The sequence below is a fragment of the Musca autumnalis genome, unplaced genomic scaffold (assembly GCF_047663935.1).
Source record: "Musca autumnalis isolate F117 unplaced genomic scaffold, ASM4766393v1 scaffold_5, whole genome shotgun sequence".
In the NCBI taxonomy this organism is placed as follows: Eukaryota; Metazoa; Arthropoda; class Insecta; order Diptera; family Muscidae; genus Musca; species Musca autumnalis.
Genome location: NW_027412088.1, coordinates 45003558 through 45026354, shown reverse-complemented (window position 1 = coordinate 45026354; position 22797 = coordinate 45003558). Strand labels below are relative to the sequence as shown.

The following is a 22797-nucleotide window of genomic DNA, read 5'->3' as shown; positions in this document are numbered from 1 at the left end:
TACCCTCCACCATAGGATGTGGGTATATTAAGTTTGTCACTACGTTTGTAACTACTCGAAATAATCATTGTAAACCCCACAAAATATATATATTCTTGATCAGCGTGCAATTCTACATCGATATAGCAATGTCCGTCCGTCCGTCTGTCTGTCTGTCCGTCTGTGGAAATCACTCTAGCGTCCGAACGGATTGACGTAGGTTGATGAAATTTTGGGAAAATATGTTATATTTACGTAGGACTTTTGGTATTGAAAGCGGGTCCACGTAGGTCCACGCGTTCGTATATCCCCCATACAAAATGACACGTGACGCGTCGTCGTTTTAAGGAATTTTTAAGATATTTGGCCCGTTTTACCACCGAATTGGTTGTAATTTGGTACTTTGTGTCTCCAGAGGCCAAAAAATATTCCTACCAAAGTTGGGTTATATAGGTCCACGTTTTGGTATAGCCCCCATATAAGGCCCCTTATAAAGTACGCGTCATTTTAATATATTTTGAATGTATTAGACCCATTTGACCACAGAATTGGTTGTAATTTGATATTTTGTGTCTTCAGAGGCCAGAAAACAGTCCTACCAAAGTTGGGTTATATAGGTCCACGTTTTGGTATAGCCCCCATATAAGGCCCCTTATAAAGTACGCGTCATTTTAATATATTTTGAATGTATTAGACCCATTTGACCAAAGAATCGGTTGTAACTTTGTATTTTGTGTTTCCAAAGGCTAAGAAACATTTCTACCATAAAATGTTTATATAGGTCCACGTGTTGATATAGCCCCCATAATACAATATCTCCCGATTTTCGGTATTTGGAACGCTTTAGCCTCATTATCACACCGAGATGGCTGAAATTTGGTATTTAGTCTTCTTTAGGCATATAAAACTTTCCCCCAGAAATTTGTAGGTATAGGTCCACGCCATCATATAGCCCCCATAGAACGGTACCTTCCGAATTTCGGTATTTTGAAGGTTGATGCCACATTAATCCACCGAAATGGCTGAAATTTGTGGTGGAGGGTAAAAAAAGTTCGGCCCGACCGAACTTAACGCTTTTCTTACTTGTTTAAATTTTGGGGGGAAGTATTGGAAGTGGTGGACCTGTATAGCCCATCATCGAACTGAAACTAAGTTTGGACAAAATATGTCGAAGGCCCAAATCGGTTGACCAGTGCTCTCCAGCCACTATATACGGTGCCATAGGGATTTTTTACAGCTTTTGGGCTGTTTTCTCAGGAAGTATTTATTTGCTCCTGAAAAAAAATTGTACCATCGTAAAGGGGGTCAGGGAATGCAATTTGCTTCAACAAAAATCAAAGTGATTCGAGAGCAGGTCTTAAAGTGAACTTTTTCGAAATTTTGTGTAGGAGGTAGACGAAGGAGTGGTCGAATAAAGTCCATATTCGAACCTGATCTATATCTGGTAGATATTTTAGGATGTGTAAAGTATGGACCAAATCGGTCACTCCCATCAAGAGTTATCGTGTGCACAATTTTTCCGAACATTTTTGAACTTTTGTGAGGGAGGTACCTGAAGGAGTGGAGCGAAAGCCAAATTTTGGACCAAATCGGCAGATCGGTTCGAGATTTATCGTGCGCACCAGCCAGACAGACAGACGGACGGACATTGCTAAATCGACTCCAAATTGTCTGAAACACATTTCGTCCAAACATACTTGGGGTCTAAAACCATTATTTCGATGAGGCACATTTTGCCCGTATGAAAGTGTATATACCCTCGTTAGCATAAATGCTGTGGGTATAAAAAGTATAGCCATCAATTAGTAACTTATTACAAACTATTGTATGAAGATTTTTAAAAATACTTTTTGCAAATACACCCGAAATTTATTGCTTCATTTACTCCCAAATTTAAGTGAATAAACAGTTTGGGGCGTAAATGGATAATTTGATGCCTCATTGTATTGTCGGTGTTTTGGGGTGATATTGCCCCAATGAAATTTTGGGGCATAAATGTAATATTTTTTTTTTGGTACCAAAATTCCTAGTTTGGGGCCTTTCTGTATTAGGGCCATTTTTGAAATTGAAAAAAAAGCACCGCAAAAGAGCACAACTAAATGGGCAAATACCCATTGTTGTTGTAAAAACAAAAAATTACATGCGAAATAAGAAAAGTTCGATGACAGAGAAGCCGCTCCACAGCCGATATGTCTGAAGAGCTTCTACCAAAGGCGAAACATGCATTGAGCGAAACATGTATGTCACATAGTGGTGGTTGTGTGGGTTCGAATGTTCGTCTTTCCTTTTTCATTTGCAAAAATAAACGATAATTAAGCTCGATTCAAAGGAGAAAATAATTAGAAAATTAGCTTGACGACAGAGAGCGTTAAACACACAACCCTAGGATTTATAGTCGGACACACAGGCGCTGAGCCACTGTTCTTATTACTTAGTAAGTAGTTAAGTAAGTAGATTTAACTTTCTACATTACATTTTTAAATGGTTGCATAATGACTAACGAATCCGAATTTTTGCTGTGAAAATACCTGAAATCGAGAGTAACTATTACATGGGGGGCTATAACAAAATGTGGACCGATATAGTCCATCTTCGAACTTGAAATGCCCACAACCAAAAAACCTATCTTTCAGTAATCGGCCCCATCGTGCAATGGTTTGACATGTGATTTTCACCAATGATTTTACATGAAATTTTCACGTCTTTTTCGGAAAATGGAAAATGCTGTATTGAAATATGATTTCATGTTTTTTATTAATTCAAAGGAATTTATGAAATCACTCTTATTTAATTATCATCTAAAAGTTTACTTCCATAATTGCAGTTTGTTGTTGTTGTAACAGCAATTTATATGTTTGTATGTTCATTTTTCTGCTTAATCTGACTCTGGGTCTATCAGTTGTAAGAATGTGGCTATTTGGATGGTTTTGTAACCACAAAGCTACATACTGAAGTTTGTTAATAGGTTAGTAGGGCAGTTGAAAAGGTGCCTGTGCCGCATGCTGGGCAGATGTTTTGCACGGTGTCATCAATCTTTGCCCTATAGGAATTTAGACGGCTGCTCCACACCGAACGTATTGAGCCAAAACTACTCTGGTTTGTCTTGACAGCTGACGCTCCTCAGCTGCGATAGATGATGGATGTTCTCCGAGGACCGCATTCACACGATAGGCTTGTTAATCTAGGGGTTATCTCTTGTAGCATTGGATGTCTCTTTCTAGATCACGAAGACCCCCTGGCTTGCCTGGGTCTGCGGTCCGAATTCTGCTACCATTGACCATGACATTCAACTCACTTGTTCTCAACTCTGCAGCCCAGGTGGTGAACAGAGTGGCCGTAGATTTATTGACTGATTTTTATAATCCTCGCGTGGAAAAATGTGGTAAGATCAGAAAAAATGTGTTCAGCCTTTCACAAATATCATCAGGGAATATCACCCCACCTTGGACAACTTCCTGTTTCACTCTACGGTTCTTGGACTTCTTGATCCTAAATTCTACGTACAACCGTCGTCCACACATATAATTTATTATCCACCGTTTCAAACTTGGTCGAAGCGTAGTCTGCTCGATGACTTCAAACAGCGTGGAGTGGTTGACAGTATCAAAGGGGTTTGATAAATCAAGCGCCACTATCACTGTTCTATCGCACGACTTGCTCTGATTTAAACCTCGACTAATATGTGTTGAGATGGCTTGCAGCGCAGTTGTTGTGCTATCGATCGGCAACGAAAACCAAAATAATTACGAAAATGAAAAGCTTTTAAGCTGGGTACACATTGTCAGTTTTGAATGACAGCTTTGTTGTTGCTTGCTAGTGTGGCCGTTCATTTTTATACCCTCCACCATAGTATGGAGGGTATATTAAGTTTGTCATTCCGTTTGTAACACATCGAACTAATCATTTGCGACCCTATAAAGTATATATATTCTTGATCAGGATAAAATTCTAAGACGATCTAGTCCGCAATAATTGAGATAGAGTGCTGACATTTTGCACCCGACGGTTTTTTTCCATAGGCAGGTCAAGTTCGAAGATGGGCTATATCGGTCCACTATTTGGTATAGCCCCCATATAACGGTACCTCCGGATTTGAGGTATTTTGACGTTTTTCGCCACATTTGCAGACCGAATTAGCTATAATTTGGCACTTAGGGTTCCTAGTGATCAACAAACTTATATCCCAAAGGATATGGGCATAGGTCTATGTTTTGGCATAGTCCCCATATAACGGTACCTCCCGATTTTCGGTATTTTGAGAATTTTAGCCACAATTTTTAACCGAACTATCTGCAATTGTGTGGTCATGAAACATCTCCACCAAACATCGTCAACATAGGTCCACGTTTTGGTATAGCCCCCATATAACGGTACCTCCGATTTTCGGTATTTTGAGAATTTTAGTCACAATTTGTAACCGAACTATCTGCAATTTGACATTTAAGGTTCTCAGTGGTCATGAAACATCTCCACCAAACATCGTCAACATAGGTCTATTTTTCGGTATGGCCCCCTTATAACCGTACCTCCCGATTTTCGGTATTTTGAGCATTTTAGTTACAATTTTTAACCGAACTAGCTGTAATTTGACATTTGAGGTTCTCAGTGGTCATGAAGCATCTCCACGAAACATCTTGAACATAGGTCCATGTTTTGGTATAGCCCCCATATATCGGTACCTCCCGATTTTCGGTATTTTGAGAATTTTAGCTACAATTTTTAACCGAACAAGCTGTAATTTGCCATTTGAGGTTCTCAGTAGTCATGAAACATCTCCACCAAACATCGTCAACATAGGTCCATGTTTTGGTATAGCCCCCATATAACGGTACCCCCGATTTTCGGTATTTTGAGAATTTTAGCTACAGTTTTTACCGAAATAGCTGTAATTTGACATTTAAAGTTCTCAGTGGTCATAAAACATCTCCAACGAAACATCGTCAACACAGGTCCATGTTTTGGTATAGCCCCCATATAACGGTATATCCCGATTTTCGGTATTTTGAGAATTTTAGCTGAAATTTTTAACCGAACTTGCTGTAATGATCGGTATTTTGAGAATTTTAGCTACAATTTTGTCTATTCAAAAATAATCGTCAATATAGGTCCATGTTTTGATATCCCCCCATATAACTGTACCTCCCGATTTTCGGTAATTTTCAGTGGTCATGAAATTTCTTCACTAAAATTCGTCAACATTAGTCCATTTTTTGCGGGTCTACATTGTTTTGATGAAACTACCCTCAATTTGACTCTTGAAGTTCCCTGCAGCTATAAAACTTTTCCGCCAACAAAATTTAAAGATAGGTTGACTCTTTGATATAGCCCCGTTAGTGGTACCTTTCACCTAGCTGAACACATTTTTTTAGATTAGATTAGATAACACTGTGCAACAAAATGGAGGTGAAAGTCTGGGGCACGGAAAATTCCTTTTGGGGAAGAAAGGCCTTGGTGAGTATATTACGAACCCCGAAGGACAGATCCGCCGTGAGTCGAACTTCCGCGTTATGGCGCGATGAAATTTTTGTTCACTGTTGCTTAAGTGCTCTACAAAAACAACAAACAAAGATATAATGCTAATTCATGATGGCTTACAGGGTCTCTTGTAAAACGTTCATCACGCCATAACGCGGAAGTTCGACTCACGGCGCATCTGTCCTTCGGGTTTTTTAATATACACACACCAAGGGCTTTCATCTTCAAAAGGAAATATCTCTGCCCCAAAACATTTGTGCTCACAGTGTAATTTAAGCAATAGTGGGAGGCAGTAGGAGTCTATCCATTGTTGAAAAGTTGTTCCACCTAAAATTGTGAAAGGACCCTAATTATTCCATTTTAATTAAGACTATTTTATGGTGGAGGGTATAAAAAGTTCGGCCCGGCCGAACTTAACGACTTTTTACTTGTTGACATTCATCATACAATCACAAAATGTTTTGTGGTTGCTGGACGGTTGGACACTAATCGATAATTGCGAAATATCGACATTCAAAACTGACAATGTGTGTACTGGTCTTAATTTATTTGTCACACGAATACAAACGTCAAGGACTATGAAAACCAAATTGTGTCTTGGTTCATGAAATCGACGAACGAATTTGCAAAAACTTTTTACAAAAACAGGCTGTTACCCCCTGTTTTTGTAAAAAAAATTATTGTTCTCTCACGAATTCTCAAATTTTGTAAATCGATTTACTCGCCTTAGCGCAAATGTGGAACGCTGATTTTTGAATGAGGAATTCTTAACTATATATAAAATGTGTCTACGAAAAATTAGGTCTGTATGTCATCTATGCGCTGAGAAATGCATGCCCAAATTATTACGAATATAGACGAACGAACAAAAAATAGTTACAAAAACTGGGGGTTAGTCCCAAAGCCGAGGTAAAGTCAACTTCCGAGTTTTTCGAAACAAACAACAAATAAAACTTAAAAAATAACAATCGGGACAACGATAACGATTAGCCGATTCCAATTCTTTTTATTTGCATTATTTCTTCATATAAAATAATAATTTATTTTATTGTTTTTCATTTTCAGATTACAATATCCAGCCGAACACAACCTCCAACCATATTTTTTTGGGAAATGTAGCAGAGAACAAAACTAAACAAAATTATCCTTTGTCATATCAAATCTAATTTAAGATAAACTAACTCAAAACATATCAAAACTTGTGCCATCAACTTTAGAATTTTAAGTCGAAAAACCATCCCTCCCCGTGTGCAAAGAATACATATCAGTGGAACAAAAAACGAAAATTACAACAACAAAAACATAAGCACAACAGTCTCTACACATTTAGATGAAAGAACAAATTTTAGACATGGTCTTTAATGTCAAAGCGGAAATAATGAAAATACCAAAGGGAGAAGACATGAAAAGGCCAACGCAAAACCATTGAGGTCGGGCAAGGTTACTGTAGTAGTGGTGGCATTATGCTGATGAGGGGGGAACACAGACATTTTACTATGAGAAAATAATACTCCGACAAAGCAAACTGTAATTACAATTTGAAAAGGCAACAACAACAAAAAGCAACAACTTTAACTAGAAAAAAATTAACATGTTTATGGCAAGGAAGCCATCTACATAAAAGGATACAACGTGCCACTGGCACTACAAACAGTTGGAGCTCAACACCAACATCAATACCTTGTTAAGGCTTTGTCCAACTTTTAGCGTAACGTCAATACAAAGGAAGGAAGTAAGCAAGCAAGCAAAGAAGAAAGGAAAAAGTATTAAATAGGGGGGCAGAGACAAGCAGAAGAGAGCTCTAAAACAGTTTCCTCAACATTGCCTTTGAAAGACAAACAATTTATTGGTAATTGCAGCTGGATTGAACAATAAAGGCAAGCCATTACCTTAACAGCACAGTAACAACAACAACAGTTCGACATGCAACAGCTTTTCTTTGAAGCAGAAAAACAACAGACAGCTGAAACCATAGGCGGTGCATAAACAAAAAAAGGAAGGAAGAAAGAAAATTACATCTAAAGCAGCAGGTTACTGCTTACTACCTGACACTACTGGCACAGCTGGGCTATAATGCAATTTTCTTGCAACCGGAAATAGTTGACGGAAACGACAAATACGACTATTGGCAACTTCAAAATACGGCAACAGTGTGAATATTCTGGCCATAGCCACCACAAGTGAGCCATCCACACAGATTTGGACATTGGCCAGTCAAATATCACCACAACCACCATCATCATCGTTGTCATTGCATCCTCTGTCAGGGTTGTTGGGCACGGGGTCGTGTCAAGGTTACTCGTGCATTGTAACATGTCCACAATTTCGGCAACACATGGTGCTGCTGCTGATGGTGATGTTTTCCAACGGAAATGCATTGAATTGATGATCAAATCATATCAAATCCTGATACCCTGTTTCTGCACTTAAATTCTCTGCTGCTGTCCTCTTTGGCTCAAACTCACATGAACTGACCGGCTGGCCATTTATACTGTTATTGTAACACGAAACGGATATTGAATTTAAACACTGCTAAACAATTGACAAGAAGAATAAAGCCAAGGCCGGAATTGATGTCGGTATCAACTGTCGCGGAAACCGGAAATTGCAAATGAAAACGATATTTTATTAGAACGATAGAAATTTTCAAAATTATTACTCGCATACACACGCACACATTATAACCAATCAGCGAAAGATATCCACAAGAAATTGCAACTATTTGCAAAAGGATTATTTTCTCCAACTATTCCAAATTTTTCATATTCTGACAAATTTTATTAACTAACTTCTTTGCACCTGGCAACCAAAACGTCTATTTCGTCTCCCACCTTTTTCTTCCATCTTTTCTCCTCTCCCAAAAAGAAACCAATTCTTTTCACTAAGAATTTTGGTTTTCTCCGGCCACCTTAATGACAGCTGCCAAAAGACGTACTAGCAGCAATAGTGCGACATTTGTTGCCGACAATAGCAGTCATCATTACACTTCATTGGATCAACAGCCAACACAGCAACAGCTGCACCAGGAACAGGCACAATCTCCAGCAACCCAATCACATCATAACCGCCAATACTACAGTAACCAGCATCATCATCATAGCCACCACCACAACCATCATCAACAACAGCATCAGCATGAACATCAGCATCTATTGCAACAGGAACCACAAACAGCGGGATCATCAGCTACGACTTCACTATCATCTGTTGGCCATAGTTTCCATCATCAACAACGTTACTCTGGTAGCGGCCCAACCTCCTCCATCACCAACTACGGCACAACAAACCACCACCAACAACATCATAACAGCAACAACAACAGCAGCTCAACAACAAATACAGCAACCGCGTCTTCATCATCATCAACAGCAGCCTCAATTATGCGCGGCGAATGTTCGGTGAAATTACCCTTGGATATTTTGTAAGTAAAATGTTAAATTTTGATTTAAAAAAAAAGGAAGTAATAGATACTTACTTACTTAGATGGCTGTTATACTAAACACAACGTCTTGTTCCATAAGCCGAACTGAGAATAGATTTCCAAACGCACCGATCTTTTACTTTACTTCTCCAATTTTGGATGCCATGTTTTGTTATATCTTCTTCAACTTGGTCTTTCAATCGGAGTTTTGTTCGTATTCAAATGCATTTCTAGCGGGGGCATCACTATCCATCCTGCTGACGTGGCCCAGCCAAAGCAATCGTTGTACAAAGTTTGATACATTTTACTATATCGAAGTCGGTCGGTAAGAACAGCTGGTGATTCATAAGACGCCGGTATTCACCGTCAACGCATATTGGTCCATAAATCTTTCGAAGAATTTTTCTCTCAAAAACGCCAAGTTCTGACTCATCTGTTTTCGAAAGACCCATGCTTCAGATCCATACATAAGTACGGGTAGTATCAACGTCTGGTAGAGTGTAAGTTTGGTCTGACGAGAGGTGGTTTTGCTTTTGAACTGTTTACTTAGACCAAAATAGCATCTGTTGGTCAATATTATTATTCTCTAGATTTCATAACCGATGTTGTTAGCTTTATTGATATCGGTGCCGAGGTAGATAAAGTCATTTACAACCTCTAAATTGTAATTCTGAACATGAACAGTTGGTCCGAGTCTACTGGACATCTTGCGTGTTGATATCATAAATTTGGTCTCATCGCCGTTGGCTGTCAGACCCACTTTGGCAGACTCTTTTTCAATTTTCGCGAAGGTGGCTGTTATGGATCGAGTTGATCGACCTATTATATCAATATTGTCTGCGTAGGCCAGTGTAACGTGGTTTTGTCGTAGGCTGGGGTAGACTTAGTCGTGTCCAGGGTCGCCATAAGGGCCCACTAAACCTTACGGAATAATAAGACAAGTATTCTCCCTTTCCTGGGGGGTTAAATCGGATATTTACTGATGTAAAACTAATTTATAATCTACTGATGTTCAAATACGATACGAAGGTTTTAAATAGCAACTGGTAGATCGGGTAACTGACTGGGGAATCGGCAAACTTGGATTCAGTATTTGTGGTTGGAAGCATCGTACGAGATATATTACTGGTGGAGTGGCCATTCGCAGATGCCCTGGAGCTGGATGACTCGGTGTTCAGTAATTGGCGGAAGAAAGACCGGCTTCGGGAATCGTAGTAAATGATTTGATGATGATCGGGTACTCGGTGATTCGCAGTTCAGTAGTAGGCGATTTTAAGATAATCGGGATAATCCGGTGGAGTACAACAACACCCGAAGGTGGAGTGGAACAACACCCGAAGGTGGAGTGGAACAACACCCGAAGGTGGAGTGGAACAAAACCTGAAGGTGGAGTGGAACAACACCCGGAGGTGGAGTGGAACAACACCCGAAGGTGGAGTGGAACAACACCCGGAGGTGGAGTGGAACAACGCCCGAAGGTGGAGTGGAACAACACTCGGAGTTGGAATGGAACAACACCCGAAGGTGGAGTGTAACAACACCCGAAGGTGGAGTGAATGTATTAGCCACCGCGCAAAGCGGTAGCTCCCAAAAATTCTTCCCAACCTCTCTACACTTTCGTGTCGGTTGGTGGACCACGAACACACAACTGTACTCAACCCCGTATGGCTGGCTCCCTGCAGTAACAAGCCTGTCTTTCCCCAACGAAACTGGAATATTAATGTGTACAGTCTCACAGAGCAATTGAGAATTACTCTGCAGTTGTTATGATGGCGCTTGCCTGAAATTGCACTGTAACACACACATCCCACAGAAATGCAAGAGAACCCAACAGTGACAGGTTGTGACGCTGTTGGGTAGGGGAGCCTTGTTGTTCTCTGTTGGCCGGTTGTATTGTTGTTGTGGTAGTGGGCGTCGCTGTTGTTGGTTTTATGTACGTGATCAATTTGTCACGTTACACCAGTATCATTATATCCTTATTGTACATAGTGCTATTTTTATCTCTATCGATATATACATTCGCTTCTCGTATGACGTTTTCCACCTTGTCTTAAACCTCGGTTTGTTTCAAAAGGTTCCGAGAGGTTCTTTCCTACTTTATCAGCTGATCTTATATTAGCAAATGTCATCCTGCATAATCGTATAAGTTTTGCAGGGATATCAAACTCAGGCTTGGAACACCTTTGATCGCATTGGGTTGTCGAAGGCGTCCTTACAGTCGACGAACAGATGGTATGTGTCGATCTGTCTTTCGTGGGTCTCCTCCAGTATTTGGCGCCGTCTGAAGATTTGGTCAATTGTCGATTTACCAGGTCTAAAACCGCATTGGTATGACCCGATTATGTTATTGACCATGGGTTTTAAACGTTCACACAGTACGCTCGGCAGCACTTTGTATGCGATTGGTAACAGACTTATGCCTCTGTTGTTTGTACACACCGTCTTGTCTCCTTTCTTGTGTACGGGACATAGGGGGCTGAGGTTTCAATCATCGGGTATGCTTTCTTCCTGGCAAATTTCGGTAATTAACTTATGCATACTCCTTATCAGCATTTCGCCACCGGTCTTGAACAGTTCGGCGGGCAGCCCATCAGCTCCTGCTGCTTTATTGTTTTTCTGACGATTAATTGCTGTCATGACCTCGCTTTGGTTGGGTGGAAGATATTCAACGTCGTCGTTTGCGATTGGTTCTGGTGTATCTTCATCGCCGCCCATATTCGATATTAAGAGCTTCATTAAATGCTCCTTCCAGATCCTCAGTACGCTATCTGTATCAGTTACCAGATTCCCTTCATTATCTTTGCAGGAGAATATGCCTTCAGTCTGGTGTTTTACACTCTGGTCAAATTTTCGGACTTCATTCCGACTCCTGAACATCTTGAGTTTCTCTCGCTCACGTTTTTCTTGCTCTATCTCTTTTCTTCTGAAAATACGCTTCTCCTCTCTCCTCTTTTCGCTATATTTTTCTTTCACACTTAGTGTTGCTACTGAATGCAGGGTTGCTCTGTAAGCCGCGTTCTTTTCTTCAGTAGCCTAACGACACTCCTGATCGTACCATAGATTTTTAGGTGGTGGTTTTCGGTACCCAAGCACAGATTTTGCGGCAGTTTGAAGTGAGTGGGCTATTCTTTGCCACTGCGCTTACACATTATCGGGACAAGCAGTGTCGTCTTCCAGCATGTGAGTCAGTTGAGCGAAATAGGCTTGTGCTATCTGTTGTGTTTGCAGATTCTCGACATCCTGCTTCCGTCCTGGGTTAGATCGCACTTTTGCCGCAACTTTGCTGCTACAAGGAAATGGTCCGAATCGATGTTCGCTCCTCGAATCGATCGGACATCTTACACACTGGACGAATGTCGCCCGTCTATCACAACATGATCAATCTGGTTTCTTGTTTTCCCATCTGGGTATATCTACGTGGTCTTGTGTATGTCGAGGTGTTGGAACCTAGTACTGCTCACTACCATGCTTTTTGCCGCTGCAAAATCGATCAGCTTCATTCCTTTGTCGGATGTTACCTCATGAAGGCTGAACTTTCAGACCATGGGACCAAAGATATATTTCCAACCCAATTTCAGCATTAAAATCTCCTAGAACAATCTTAATATCTTGACCAGGGTAGCGGTCATATGCTCTCTCTAGGCGCTCGTAAATTATATCCTGTTCAACTATCTCTGCTTTTACACGGATTGTGGAGGAAAGGGTGCTTCTATAGACCCTTCCTGAAGGAAAGGGTGCTTCTATAGACCCTTCCTGAAGGAAAGGGTGGTTCTATAGACCCTTCCTGAAGGAAAGGGTGCTTCTATAGACCCTTCCTAAAGGAAAGGGTGCTTCTATAGACCCTTCCTGAAGGAAAGGGTGCTTCTATAGACCCTTCCTGAAGGAAAGGGTGCTTCTATAGACCCTTCCTGAAGGAAAGGGTGCTTCTATAGACCCTTCCTAAAGGAAAGGGTGCTTCTATAAGCCCTTCCTGAAGGAAAGGGTGCTTCTATAGACCCTTCCTGAAGGAAAGGGTGCTTCTATAGACCCTTCCTGAAAGAAGGGGTACTTCTATAATACCTCTCTGAAAGAAATGGTGCTTCCAAAGACCCCTCTGAAAGAAACGGTGCTTTTATAGACCCTTCCTGAAAGAAAGGGTGCTTCTATAGACCCTTCCTGAAAGAAAGGGTGCTTCTATAGACCCTTCCTGAAAGTAAGGGTGCTTCTATAGACCCTTCCTGAAAGTAAGGGTGCTTCTATAGACCATTTCTTTCAGAAAAGACCCTCTCTGAAAGAAATGATGCTTCTATAGACCCTTTCTGAAAGAAAGGGTGCTTCTGTAGACTCTTTCTGAAAGAAAGGGTACTTCTATTGCCGATACTCTAAAGTATAAACGGAAACTTCTTTATCAACAAGCTTCTCAGGCAGGCTTGAATAGCATTTGCACTGATGTTGTAGAACGACATATAGTGTGTATTGGAGATGGGGGCGTTTCACGATCATGAAACCAAACAACTAAAGTGGCTACTACTTTGTTGTCACTAAAGTTCTTAGTTCGTGTTGTAAGGTGTCACGATCGTGACACGCGCCGGTCTCTATGGTGAATTTTGTACTCGGAAACCACCCCGTCCACTACAGCAAAATACCGTCAGCTCAAAAGGCAAACACGAGTGGTTTTAGCCGCCTCAGGTTTTATGGCGCTTGAATTGACATGATAACATCCTACACATGTCCTGTATGTGAACTGGGTCACCATCATACTTTGATTTTCTTGTCTGTTAAATTTCATGTTGCCCTTCGATCAGCTACTGGAATTTTGGGACACTCTTATCGATCCAGAATGCCATAAAATCTATGAGGAAATTCCTTGTTATGGACTTCAATATTTCGTTCGTAGTTTCTTGAAGTTTGTACCAGACAGCTTATCAAAAAAATGATCTCAGGTTAGAGTGTATGGGAACCATGCTGGAGCCAAAGGATAGACCTAATTTGAAATCACTTTTCCAAGACATTCCCGCCATTTGTTATCTGCAACTTCAAATTAAAAAACTTGAATTCTTTTCTTATGGCGGAAAATGTAAAAGGTTTCGCCAGTTCCCATTGGAACTTGGTGCATCTATTTGTTGTATTGTTTTACATCGTGTTTACTCACACTGGCAGCAGCATTCAATTACAGATGCTTAATTCTTTATTCTGCACAAAACAAATACCAATTTAAACATGGATAAGTGTATATCGTAATACCACCAACATTACAAGTTCCGCCAAGTACCTTGTAAATTATTTAGCCTTTCTCCCACGTAACTACACACACACATCGCGGGATATTACTTCTAAATCGAAACCATATCGAAAACTTCCATCTCATCACATTGTAACGGTTTGTTTAACTTTACAATCCGCAATGTTGTGCATATTAAATTGACGCTGGCTGGCTGGTGGCAATGCCTCTCAAACGAAGTGAGTCTCTATTGCTGAACCATTCTGTTGGCATGTGTTGCGGTAATTAAGTTTATTTTTATTGTTATTATTTTTAAATTGCCACATGAATGAAAGTGAAATGCCATTGATGGTAAAATCAAATAAACGTTCTTTAAGATTGTGTGTGTGAGAGAGAGAGGGAAATTAAGTTTGTTTGACAGAAAACAAAACACCCAGTTGTAGTCTTAGGCGCCTAGATGAACACGAAGTTTACAAACAATGCTTATTTTTCATGTGAATTTATTGTAATTATTGTTTACATTACGCAAAAAGGCTCCAGGGTATTTTGCGGCTTTTCGCGAAATTTTATGATGCTGGAGCTAGGTATGTTTGGCAAATAAATGCTAAAAATTAACATAATCCATTATGAATTGCTTAAGTAAATTAAATAAATTATGGCTTCAGAGGGTATTTGTATACTCTTTGTCACGATCAGAAATGTGCCTCATTGCATATGTTGAGACCCTTGCTGCCCAAAATATACATATAAAGGGGCATATATGGGAGAGTAGTGGCCGGTGTTACACAACAAATAAAAAAGAATCAGTTGGCTTTGCCGACATAATTTTGTACTTATGAATTTGGATTAAAGCTCAAATGTGTTGAGGAGGAGGTGCCTTACGACATTTTGGATGTGGGTCTTATTTGGGGAGTCATTCATTTTGATAGATATCCCGCCCACTATTCGTTTCAATTGGTCATCCTTTAATTTAGAGCTTTTGGACTGTTATGTCAGGAGGAGATGGACGTGCCCACGAAAACAGGGCCACAAGGAGTACTTTCTCTAAAAACTTTGAAAGGAACAGCGAGCAGACCTTAAACTGCACTTCAAATATGTTGAAATTTTGTAAGGGATGTACCCTAAGAAGTGGGTCAATATGACACATTTTCGAAATTAAATTAAATTTGGATAAAATAATACGAAATCAAAGTTTAAACCAAATCGGTTTCCGTTAATGAAATACCCCGCATACCATGTTAGCGAAGATTTTTGAACTTTAATGGGGGAGGTAACGGAAGGAGTGGGGCGATAAGTACCATCTTCGAGCTTTGCTGGCCGTTGAGTTTTTTGTAAGATTTCAGGGCATTTTCTCAAGATGTATCGACTTGCCCCTTAAAACGTAATGGGGACATCGAATACAAGTTGCTGCAATAAAAAACAAAGCGATTTCAGAGCAGTTCTTAAACTACACTTTACCATAGTTTTGTGTAGGAGCTACCCGAAGTAGTGGGCGGAAATAGTCCATATTTTAATTTAAACCAAGTTTGGCCAAAATATTACGAAGGTCAAATTTTGGATCGAAGTGGTTGATCCGTTTGAGAGTTATCGTGAGTTCCTGCCAACCAGACGTTAGCATAAAGGCTTAGGGTATAATGACTGACGTGAGAGATAGATAGATAGATAGATAGATAGATAGATAGATAGATAGATAGATAGATAGATAGATAGATAGATAGATAGATAGATAGATAGATAGATAGATAGATAGATAGATAGATAGATAGATAGATAGATAGATAGATAGATAGATAGATAGATAGATAGATAGATAGATAGATAGATAGATAGATAGATAGATAGATAGATAGATAGATAGATAGATAGATAGATAGATAGATAGATAGATAGATAGATAGATAGATAGATAGATAGATAGATAGATAGATAGATAGATAGATAGATAGTAAGATAGATGATAGTAACATATATGTAATTCAATATTTTCAAAGTGTTGCGGGTTAAAAAATGGCATGTTTTCGCTCTATCGATTAAAAACGAAAAAATATGGAAAAATGCACCATGTTGCCCGGTTTTTGCACACACTGACCATTTCCATTATTCAAAGCTAATGATATCGCTCTATGGAAAGTGATTTGGCTCAAACAATGAAGTTTTTGATCTGAAATTCCAATTTTATGGACCTCGAAAATCGTATGCTTTATTCTTATGCTTAAGATTGCTTGAAACAAGTGAGAAAGTATCAGTCAGCTGTGTCGATCGAGATATACCCTCAGCCTCGGACCTAAAGAAAAGAAGCAAACACAATACTTTTGACGTTTCCAGGGTCTTTTTGAGTTTTGAGCCAATAGATTTGCCCTAAAAAAATTGTACTGTTTTAATTAGGGCCACACAGAAAACATGTTGCCAAACATTTAAAAGAGGGAGTGTGGGATATTTCTCCCTTCGACGGTTATCTTACGTACTACTCAATGTAGTTGGTATCGGCTGGTTTTTTTTTTTGAGATTTTTGTGCCTTTACCTCAGAAAGAGGGGACCTGCCCTCCCAACAAAAGTTGTGCCGTCGTAACTGGGCCTTAAAGTATAAATTTTTGGAAAGAGGGCTGGTACGATATAGTCCATAATGTTTGGACCAATCAGAAACTTCCTGCGGGAGTTATCTTGCCAATTTTCCATTTTAGTTGTTGCCGTCAAGGTTTCTTGGAGCTTTTAAGATATTATGCCAGGAAGTATGGACTTGTCCCCGACAAAATTTTTACCGTCGTAAAGGGGGCCGTAAGGTCAAATTGCTGAAAAAATTGCTAATCGATCTGAGAGGAGCTCTAAAACTTCACTTTTTTCGAATTTTGTGTCAAACCCGTTCTATGCCTGGAACTAATATTACCATATGCAAAATTATAACCGATTCGGTTATTCCCTTCGAGAGTTATCGTGCGCACCATTTTAGCGTTAATTGTTGAACTTTTGTGGGTAAGGTACCGGAAATAGTGGACCACCGATATGGTCCATCTTCGAACATAAACTAAGTTTGAAAAAAATCTCGAATGCCAAATTTTTGACCTGACCAGTGGCTTCGTTCGAAAGGTATTGTGCACACAAGCCAGCAATCCGGGCCCTCTTTAGAAAATATTATTTCGCACTTAAATAAAACAGAATAAAAATCCGTCCTTATAGTCAATGTTTTGGTGCGGCTCTTATCACATTTTCCCTGAAAACACTTTTGTAGATTGAAGTTATTTCCAAATATTTTGTAATTTATTGATTCTGTAAAAACTATTCGAATTCTGATTCTATTGTATAAAAGTGACGTGCATAGTTTATTCATTAATTCAATATTAGGTGCGATAAATGTAAAAGGATATTTCCCGAGAATTAAAATTTTGTTTCCCGGGAAAATCCCGTAACCAAAAAACCGAGAATTCCCGGGAACTCCCGGTGCGGGATTTCCCTACCCAAAACCCTATTCATGGACTTAATTAGTCTACACTGCGTTGTTGTAGCAACGCAAATATGTTCGTTTGTATTTATATCTGTTCAGTTATCTGGTTTGGGGTTCTTCGACATTCAAAATTTCAGCATCGTGCCCTGCGGTCTCCGTCCATATGTTGGGTATGTGCTGGGTATCGTGCTATAAATTCGGGCTCAATTTAAGTGTTCTCCTTTATACCTTTGGATGCATTACTAGATCATGATGAACTCACCCGACGTGTCTGAGCGTGGAAAGCCTGTCCACTAGATTATTGCTAGGACACTTGCGGCGATAACACCCAAGCAAGTACTTCATTATCAGCATCTTTTTCTGCTGATACACTGGTAAAATCTTCGCCTCTTGACGCAGATGGTTCACTGGTGCCGCAAAGAAGCAGTCCTCAGGGTGGCATTCTGGCATGAATATGTTTCCACCCTGTAGCACTAACATTTGCACACAACACTGGCGACGCACAGCTTAAAACAAAGCGGCATACTGCTTTGTAAGAGTCAACAAGGTTGCATTGTCCTTGTTCCTAATTCTAATCTTGTAGGAAATAGCTGTGGGCGACATAAACATTCAATCGAACGTTACATCCAATATCTTGGCGTAGTAAGTGGTCGGTTCTCATTTCAACCGTTCAACAAGTGAACGGGGTGGTAGCGGTTTGAGCCGAGGATTTTTTATATTTCTTAGTGCACAAATTCACCAATGTCATAGACGATAGGATCCGACTCCAGCTAATAGCGGATCAGTCACTGTCACGCCGTTGAAAGTAGCAGACGTTCTATCATCCTTTTCTCAACAATTCGAGAGTGATTTTACCGTTGTCCACAATTATATTAATCCTGTGCCAATGTTTCATTGCTTCAGTTGGTCAATCCACTTTTTCCACATCTGCTTACCAGCAATCAAGAGCATGTTCCCGAACTCTTTGGTCTTCAGGGTTCTTAAGACGAAGCTTATCACCCTCAGTTGCTACTCTCTTCGCCTTGATTGATATAATTTCGGGTATTCGATCAAGAAACGCTAATTGGAACATTTGCTCAACCCTTGCCACATAGCTCTTGCGTGGTTTGGAAAAGCTCAGTCAGAGGTAATGAATGGTTCGTTAACGTTGACGATAGTAGGGAGTCGGACGGAGCCAAGGGAAATGACGGGATGTTATAATAATAATTATAATTATTCCACAAACATCCCATACGGGACAAGGGAGACTTCTCTCATACCAATGAGTGCACCCCGATTCATTTTGGCTCAATGATATGGGACCTACTGTTTATTGCCGAGTCCGAACGGCGTGTCCTAAGACACCACTTGTAGAGAAGTTTTACATGGCTGAAATACTCAGGAAATGTCGCCAACATTACTGAGGGGTATTTTTCCACCGTTGAAATTTTTGATGTTGCTTGGCCGGGAATCGAACCCACGACCTTTTGTGTGCATGGCGGGTGTGCATACCATTGCACCACGGTGGCACCCACGGGTTGTTAGGACACATAATTTATCAGACCGGTAGCCAAAACTTTGTTACCATCGCAACGGCTCATAAAGTCTACAATTTCGCAGACTTAGTTGAGAAGACTGTTGCAACTCAATTGCAGGAACGATGTATTCCCGGGTCGCGGAACAACAACATTTGGTGTAAGACGCTACTTTCGGAGACACAGTGGGAACAGCATGTATCGACATAACTCTTATCGCAGTAGTCATGGAGATCGCTAAGACCAGAGCAGCATCGGAAGTGCACCCATACCCTATATCCATAAAATTTTCCACAAGAAATTTGTCGCTATAGGTTCACGCCTTCATACAGCCTCCATAGAAGACAGAAGCATCATTAACACACCGAAATAGATGAAAATTTGGTATTTAGTCTTCGTTGGGGTTTTAAACTTTCCACCTGGAATTTGTCGTTATAGGTTCACGTTTTAATATAGTCCCCATAAAACAGTACCTCCCGATACTCGGTATATTAAAGGCTGTTGCATCAATGTCCCTCCGAAATGGCTGAAATTTGGTATTTAGTCTTCGTTTGGCGTACAAACTTTGCACCTGAAATTTGTCGGTATAGGTCCGCGTTTTCATACCTCCGGGTTTTCGGTATTTACAAGGTTGTGGCCTCAATATCCCACCGAAATGGCTGAAATTTAACATTTATCCTTCGTTGGGTATATAAAACTTTCCGCTTCCACAGTTTTCGGTATAGGTCCACGTTTTCAAATAGCCCCCGTAGAATTGTACTTCCAGATTTTTCGGTATTTTCATGGTTATGACCTAATTATCCCACCGAAATGGCTGAAATTTGGTGCATAGTCTTCGTTGTGGGTATATATCTTTGCGCTAGAAACTTCTCGGTATACATAATCCACGCTTTTATACAGCCCCCATAGAAGGGTATCTCCGGATTTTCGGCATTTTGAAGGCTTTGGCCCCAATATTCAACCGTTCGTTGTGGGTAAACTACTTTGCAGCTGAAAATTGTTGGTGCAGGCCCACATATAGCCCCCATAGAACTGTACCTTCCGATTTTCGGTATTTTGAAGGTTGTGGTTTCATTATCAAACTCAAATAGCTGAAATTTGGTATTTACCCTTCGTTGTGGGTATACTACTTTGCACCAGAAATTTTTCGGCAAAGGCCTCGTTTTTATATAGCCCTCATTGAACGTTACCTTCCGATTTTGGGTATTTTGAAGCTTGTGTGCCACAATATCCCACCGAAATGGCTGAAATGTGGTATTTGGTCTTTGTTGGAGGTATAAAACTTACAACATGAAATTTGTCGGTCAAAGTCAACGTCTTCATATAGGCTCATAGAACGGTACGCCTCATTTTCGTTATTTTGAAAGTTGTGGCCTCAAATTATGAAATGATTGAAATTTGGTAATAAGTATTCCATGGGTGTATAAAATATTCCAGCAGAGAATTATCAGCATATTTCAATATTTTCAAATAGCCCCCCCATAAAATAGTACCTCCCAATTTGGTATTTTGAAGGTTGTGACGTCATAACCCACCGAAACGACTGAAATTTGGTCTTCGTTGGGGTTAAAAAACTTCCCCCTGAACATTTTCGGTGTTGCTTCACGTCTTCATATGGCCCAATTTTCGGAATTTTGAAGACTTTGGTTCCAATATCCCAGTAAAATGGCTGAAATTTGGTCTTCGTTGAGGGTATAAAACTTTCTACGAAAAATGTGTCCGAATAGGCCTACGTCTTCACATAGCCCATAGTTAGAGGCACATTAGTCAACGGGAATAACTGAAATTTGTTATTTATTCTTCGCTTAAGGTACAAAACATTTCTACAGATACAAAGCATGCCTCTCAAAAAATCCAGACAATATATGTCTACTAGGCCGGAGCGATTTAAAAACCTTAATGGGTCCTTCGCGTATCTGATTCCTAGGATTGAACTGAGAAAAAAAGTGCACTGGACCATATGTCTACGATGAAAATCGAGCCTCCCGATTTTGACTTGAAGTTTTTTATTGACGTTTTTGGAGTTTTTGACACATAACAGCTAACCATTGAGATTTGCGATCCAACAGAAAGACCAAACGTTTAACCAACACAATAATTAAGAACTCTCTAGTACATTGAATAAGTATTGGAAATCTCCTTCAGGCAGTTTTGGCCTTGGGAAAGTGCACATTTTTCGGAAAATATCGATAAAAGACACTGTGCCACAAAAGTTGACCAGAAAAATATTCAAGCGTTCTGTTACAAAATTCTATCGTGTTGGGATCCATGGACAACGAAAATACCTTTGGTTCGTTTGGGTCACTTCGTTTGATTATTTTATAAAGGTAAAATAGTGAAAATCTGTGTTTCTTACATTTTCAATTTTTAACGGACATATCTTCTTTTTTTTCAAGTTTCAACAGGGGCAAGTCCATACTTCCTGAGAAAATGACCGGAATGGTGCAAAAAGCCCCTATGACACCTTGTGTAGTGGTTGGAGCGCAAGATAACTCTCGAATGGATCTGTCGATTCGGTCCAAAATTTGGCCTTCGTAATATTTTATCAAAACATAGTTTAAATTTGAAGATGGGCTGTATCGGTCCAATCCTTCAGGTACCTCCCCCACAAAACTTCAAAAATATTCGAAACAATTTTGCGCACGATAACTCTTGAAGGGAGTGACCGATGTAATGTTTACTTTGCACATCCTAATATATGTACCAGATATAGATCACGTTCGAATATGGACTATATTTGTCTACTCCTTCTGGTACCTCTCACACAAAATTTCGGATAAGTTCACTTTAAGACCTGCTATCGAATCACTTTGATTTTTGTTGAAGCGATTTGCATTCGCTACCTCCATAACGATGGTAAAAGTTTTTTCAGGGGCAAGTCCATATTTCTTGGGAAAGCAGCCCAAAAGGTGTAAAAAACCCCTATGTCACGATATGTGGCGGTCGGTGAGCATGATAACTCTTGAACTGTTCAACCGATTTGGTCCAACATTTGGTCTTCGTCATATTATATCCAAACATAGATTCATGGGCAATACCGGTCCACAACTATCGGTACTTCTCCCCAATATTTAAAAAAAAATCACTAAAATGCTAGGACGATATCACTTGAATGTTGCAACCAATTTGGTCCAAACTTTGGATCTCCTAATATTTTATGAAAATTTAGTTTAACTTCTAAAATGGACAATATCTGTCCTCCCTAAGGGTATCTGCCCTACAAAAGTTCAATATTTGTGTATTAGTGCAGTTAATTCCTAATCCACGTTTTTGTCAGCAAGTTCAAATGTCTAAAAAGGGACACAAAATTCTAAAGAGACCTTAAATACATTCGATCTGTCCGGATTTGCCGTTATCGTTAAAGGTAGTAGCAACTAGTTTACATTGTGTTTTTTCAGCCTTTTCACTCACTCTCCCCTATTCCTTGACATTGATAACCACACCCCAATACATATTACAACTTGCAGCATAGTTTTGTAGGATTTAACCAAAAAAAAAAATGGAAAAATAAAGAAAACTAGGTCAAGCATATTGTTGTCGTCGTCGCCGGCCACAACCATTTCTTAAACTATTAGTTTGGGAGGTTATGTTGTGCAAGCGTTCTCGTCTTGTAAAATGGTGACTGCATTCACACCATAATTTGACGACCCCTTGTAGTGCGATAATTCACCTTTATTCACACACAATGTTATTAAGGGCTTTAATGGAAGCGTTTCAGTTTTTTCTTTCGATTTTTCCAGCACCCAATATAAGTGGCAATAACAACCGG

General features: G+C 39.9%; 1 protein-coding gene across 2 annotated transcripts in view; it reads left to right on the top strand.

Annotated features, from left to right (window-relative positions):
- Window positions 1–22797, top strand: part of Hs3st-A (Heparan sulfate 3-O sulfotransferase-A) — a 294272-nt gene that overhangs the window by 175028 nt on the left and 96447 nt on the right. For both annotated transcript variants that reach the window (XM_073956413.1, XM_073956412.1), the window contains exon 4: window positions 6520–8875. In XM_073956413.1, the coding sequence (XP_073812514.1) occupies window positions 8367–8875 (509 nt within the window). In that variant the 5' untranslated portion in view covers window positions 6520–8366. The remainder of the gene's footprint in view (window positions 1–6519; window positions 8876–22797) is intronic.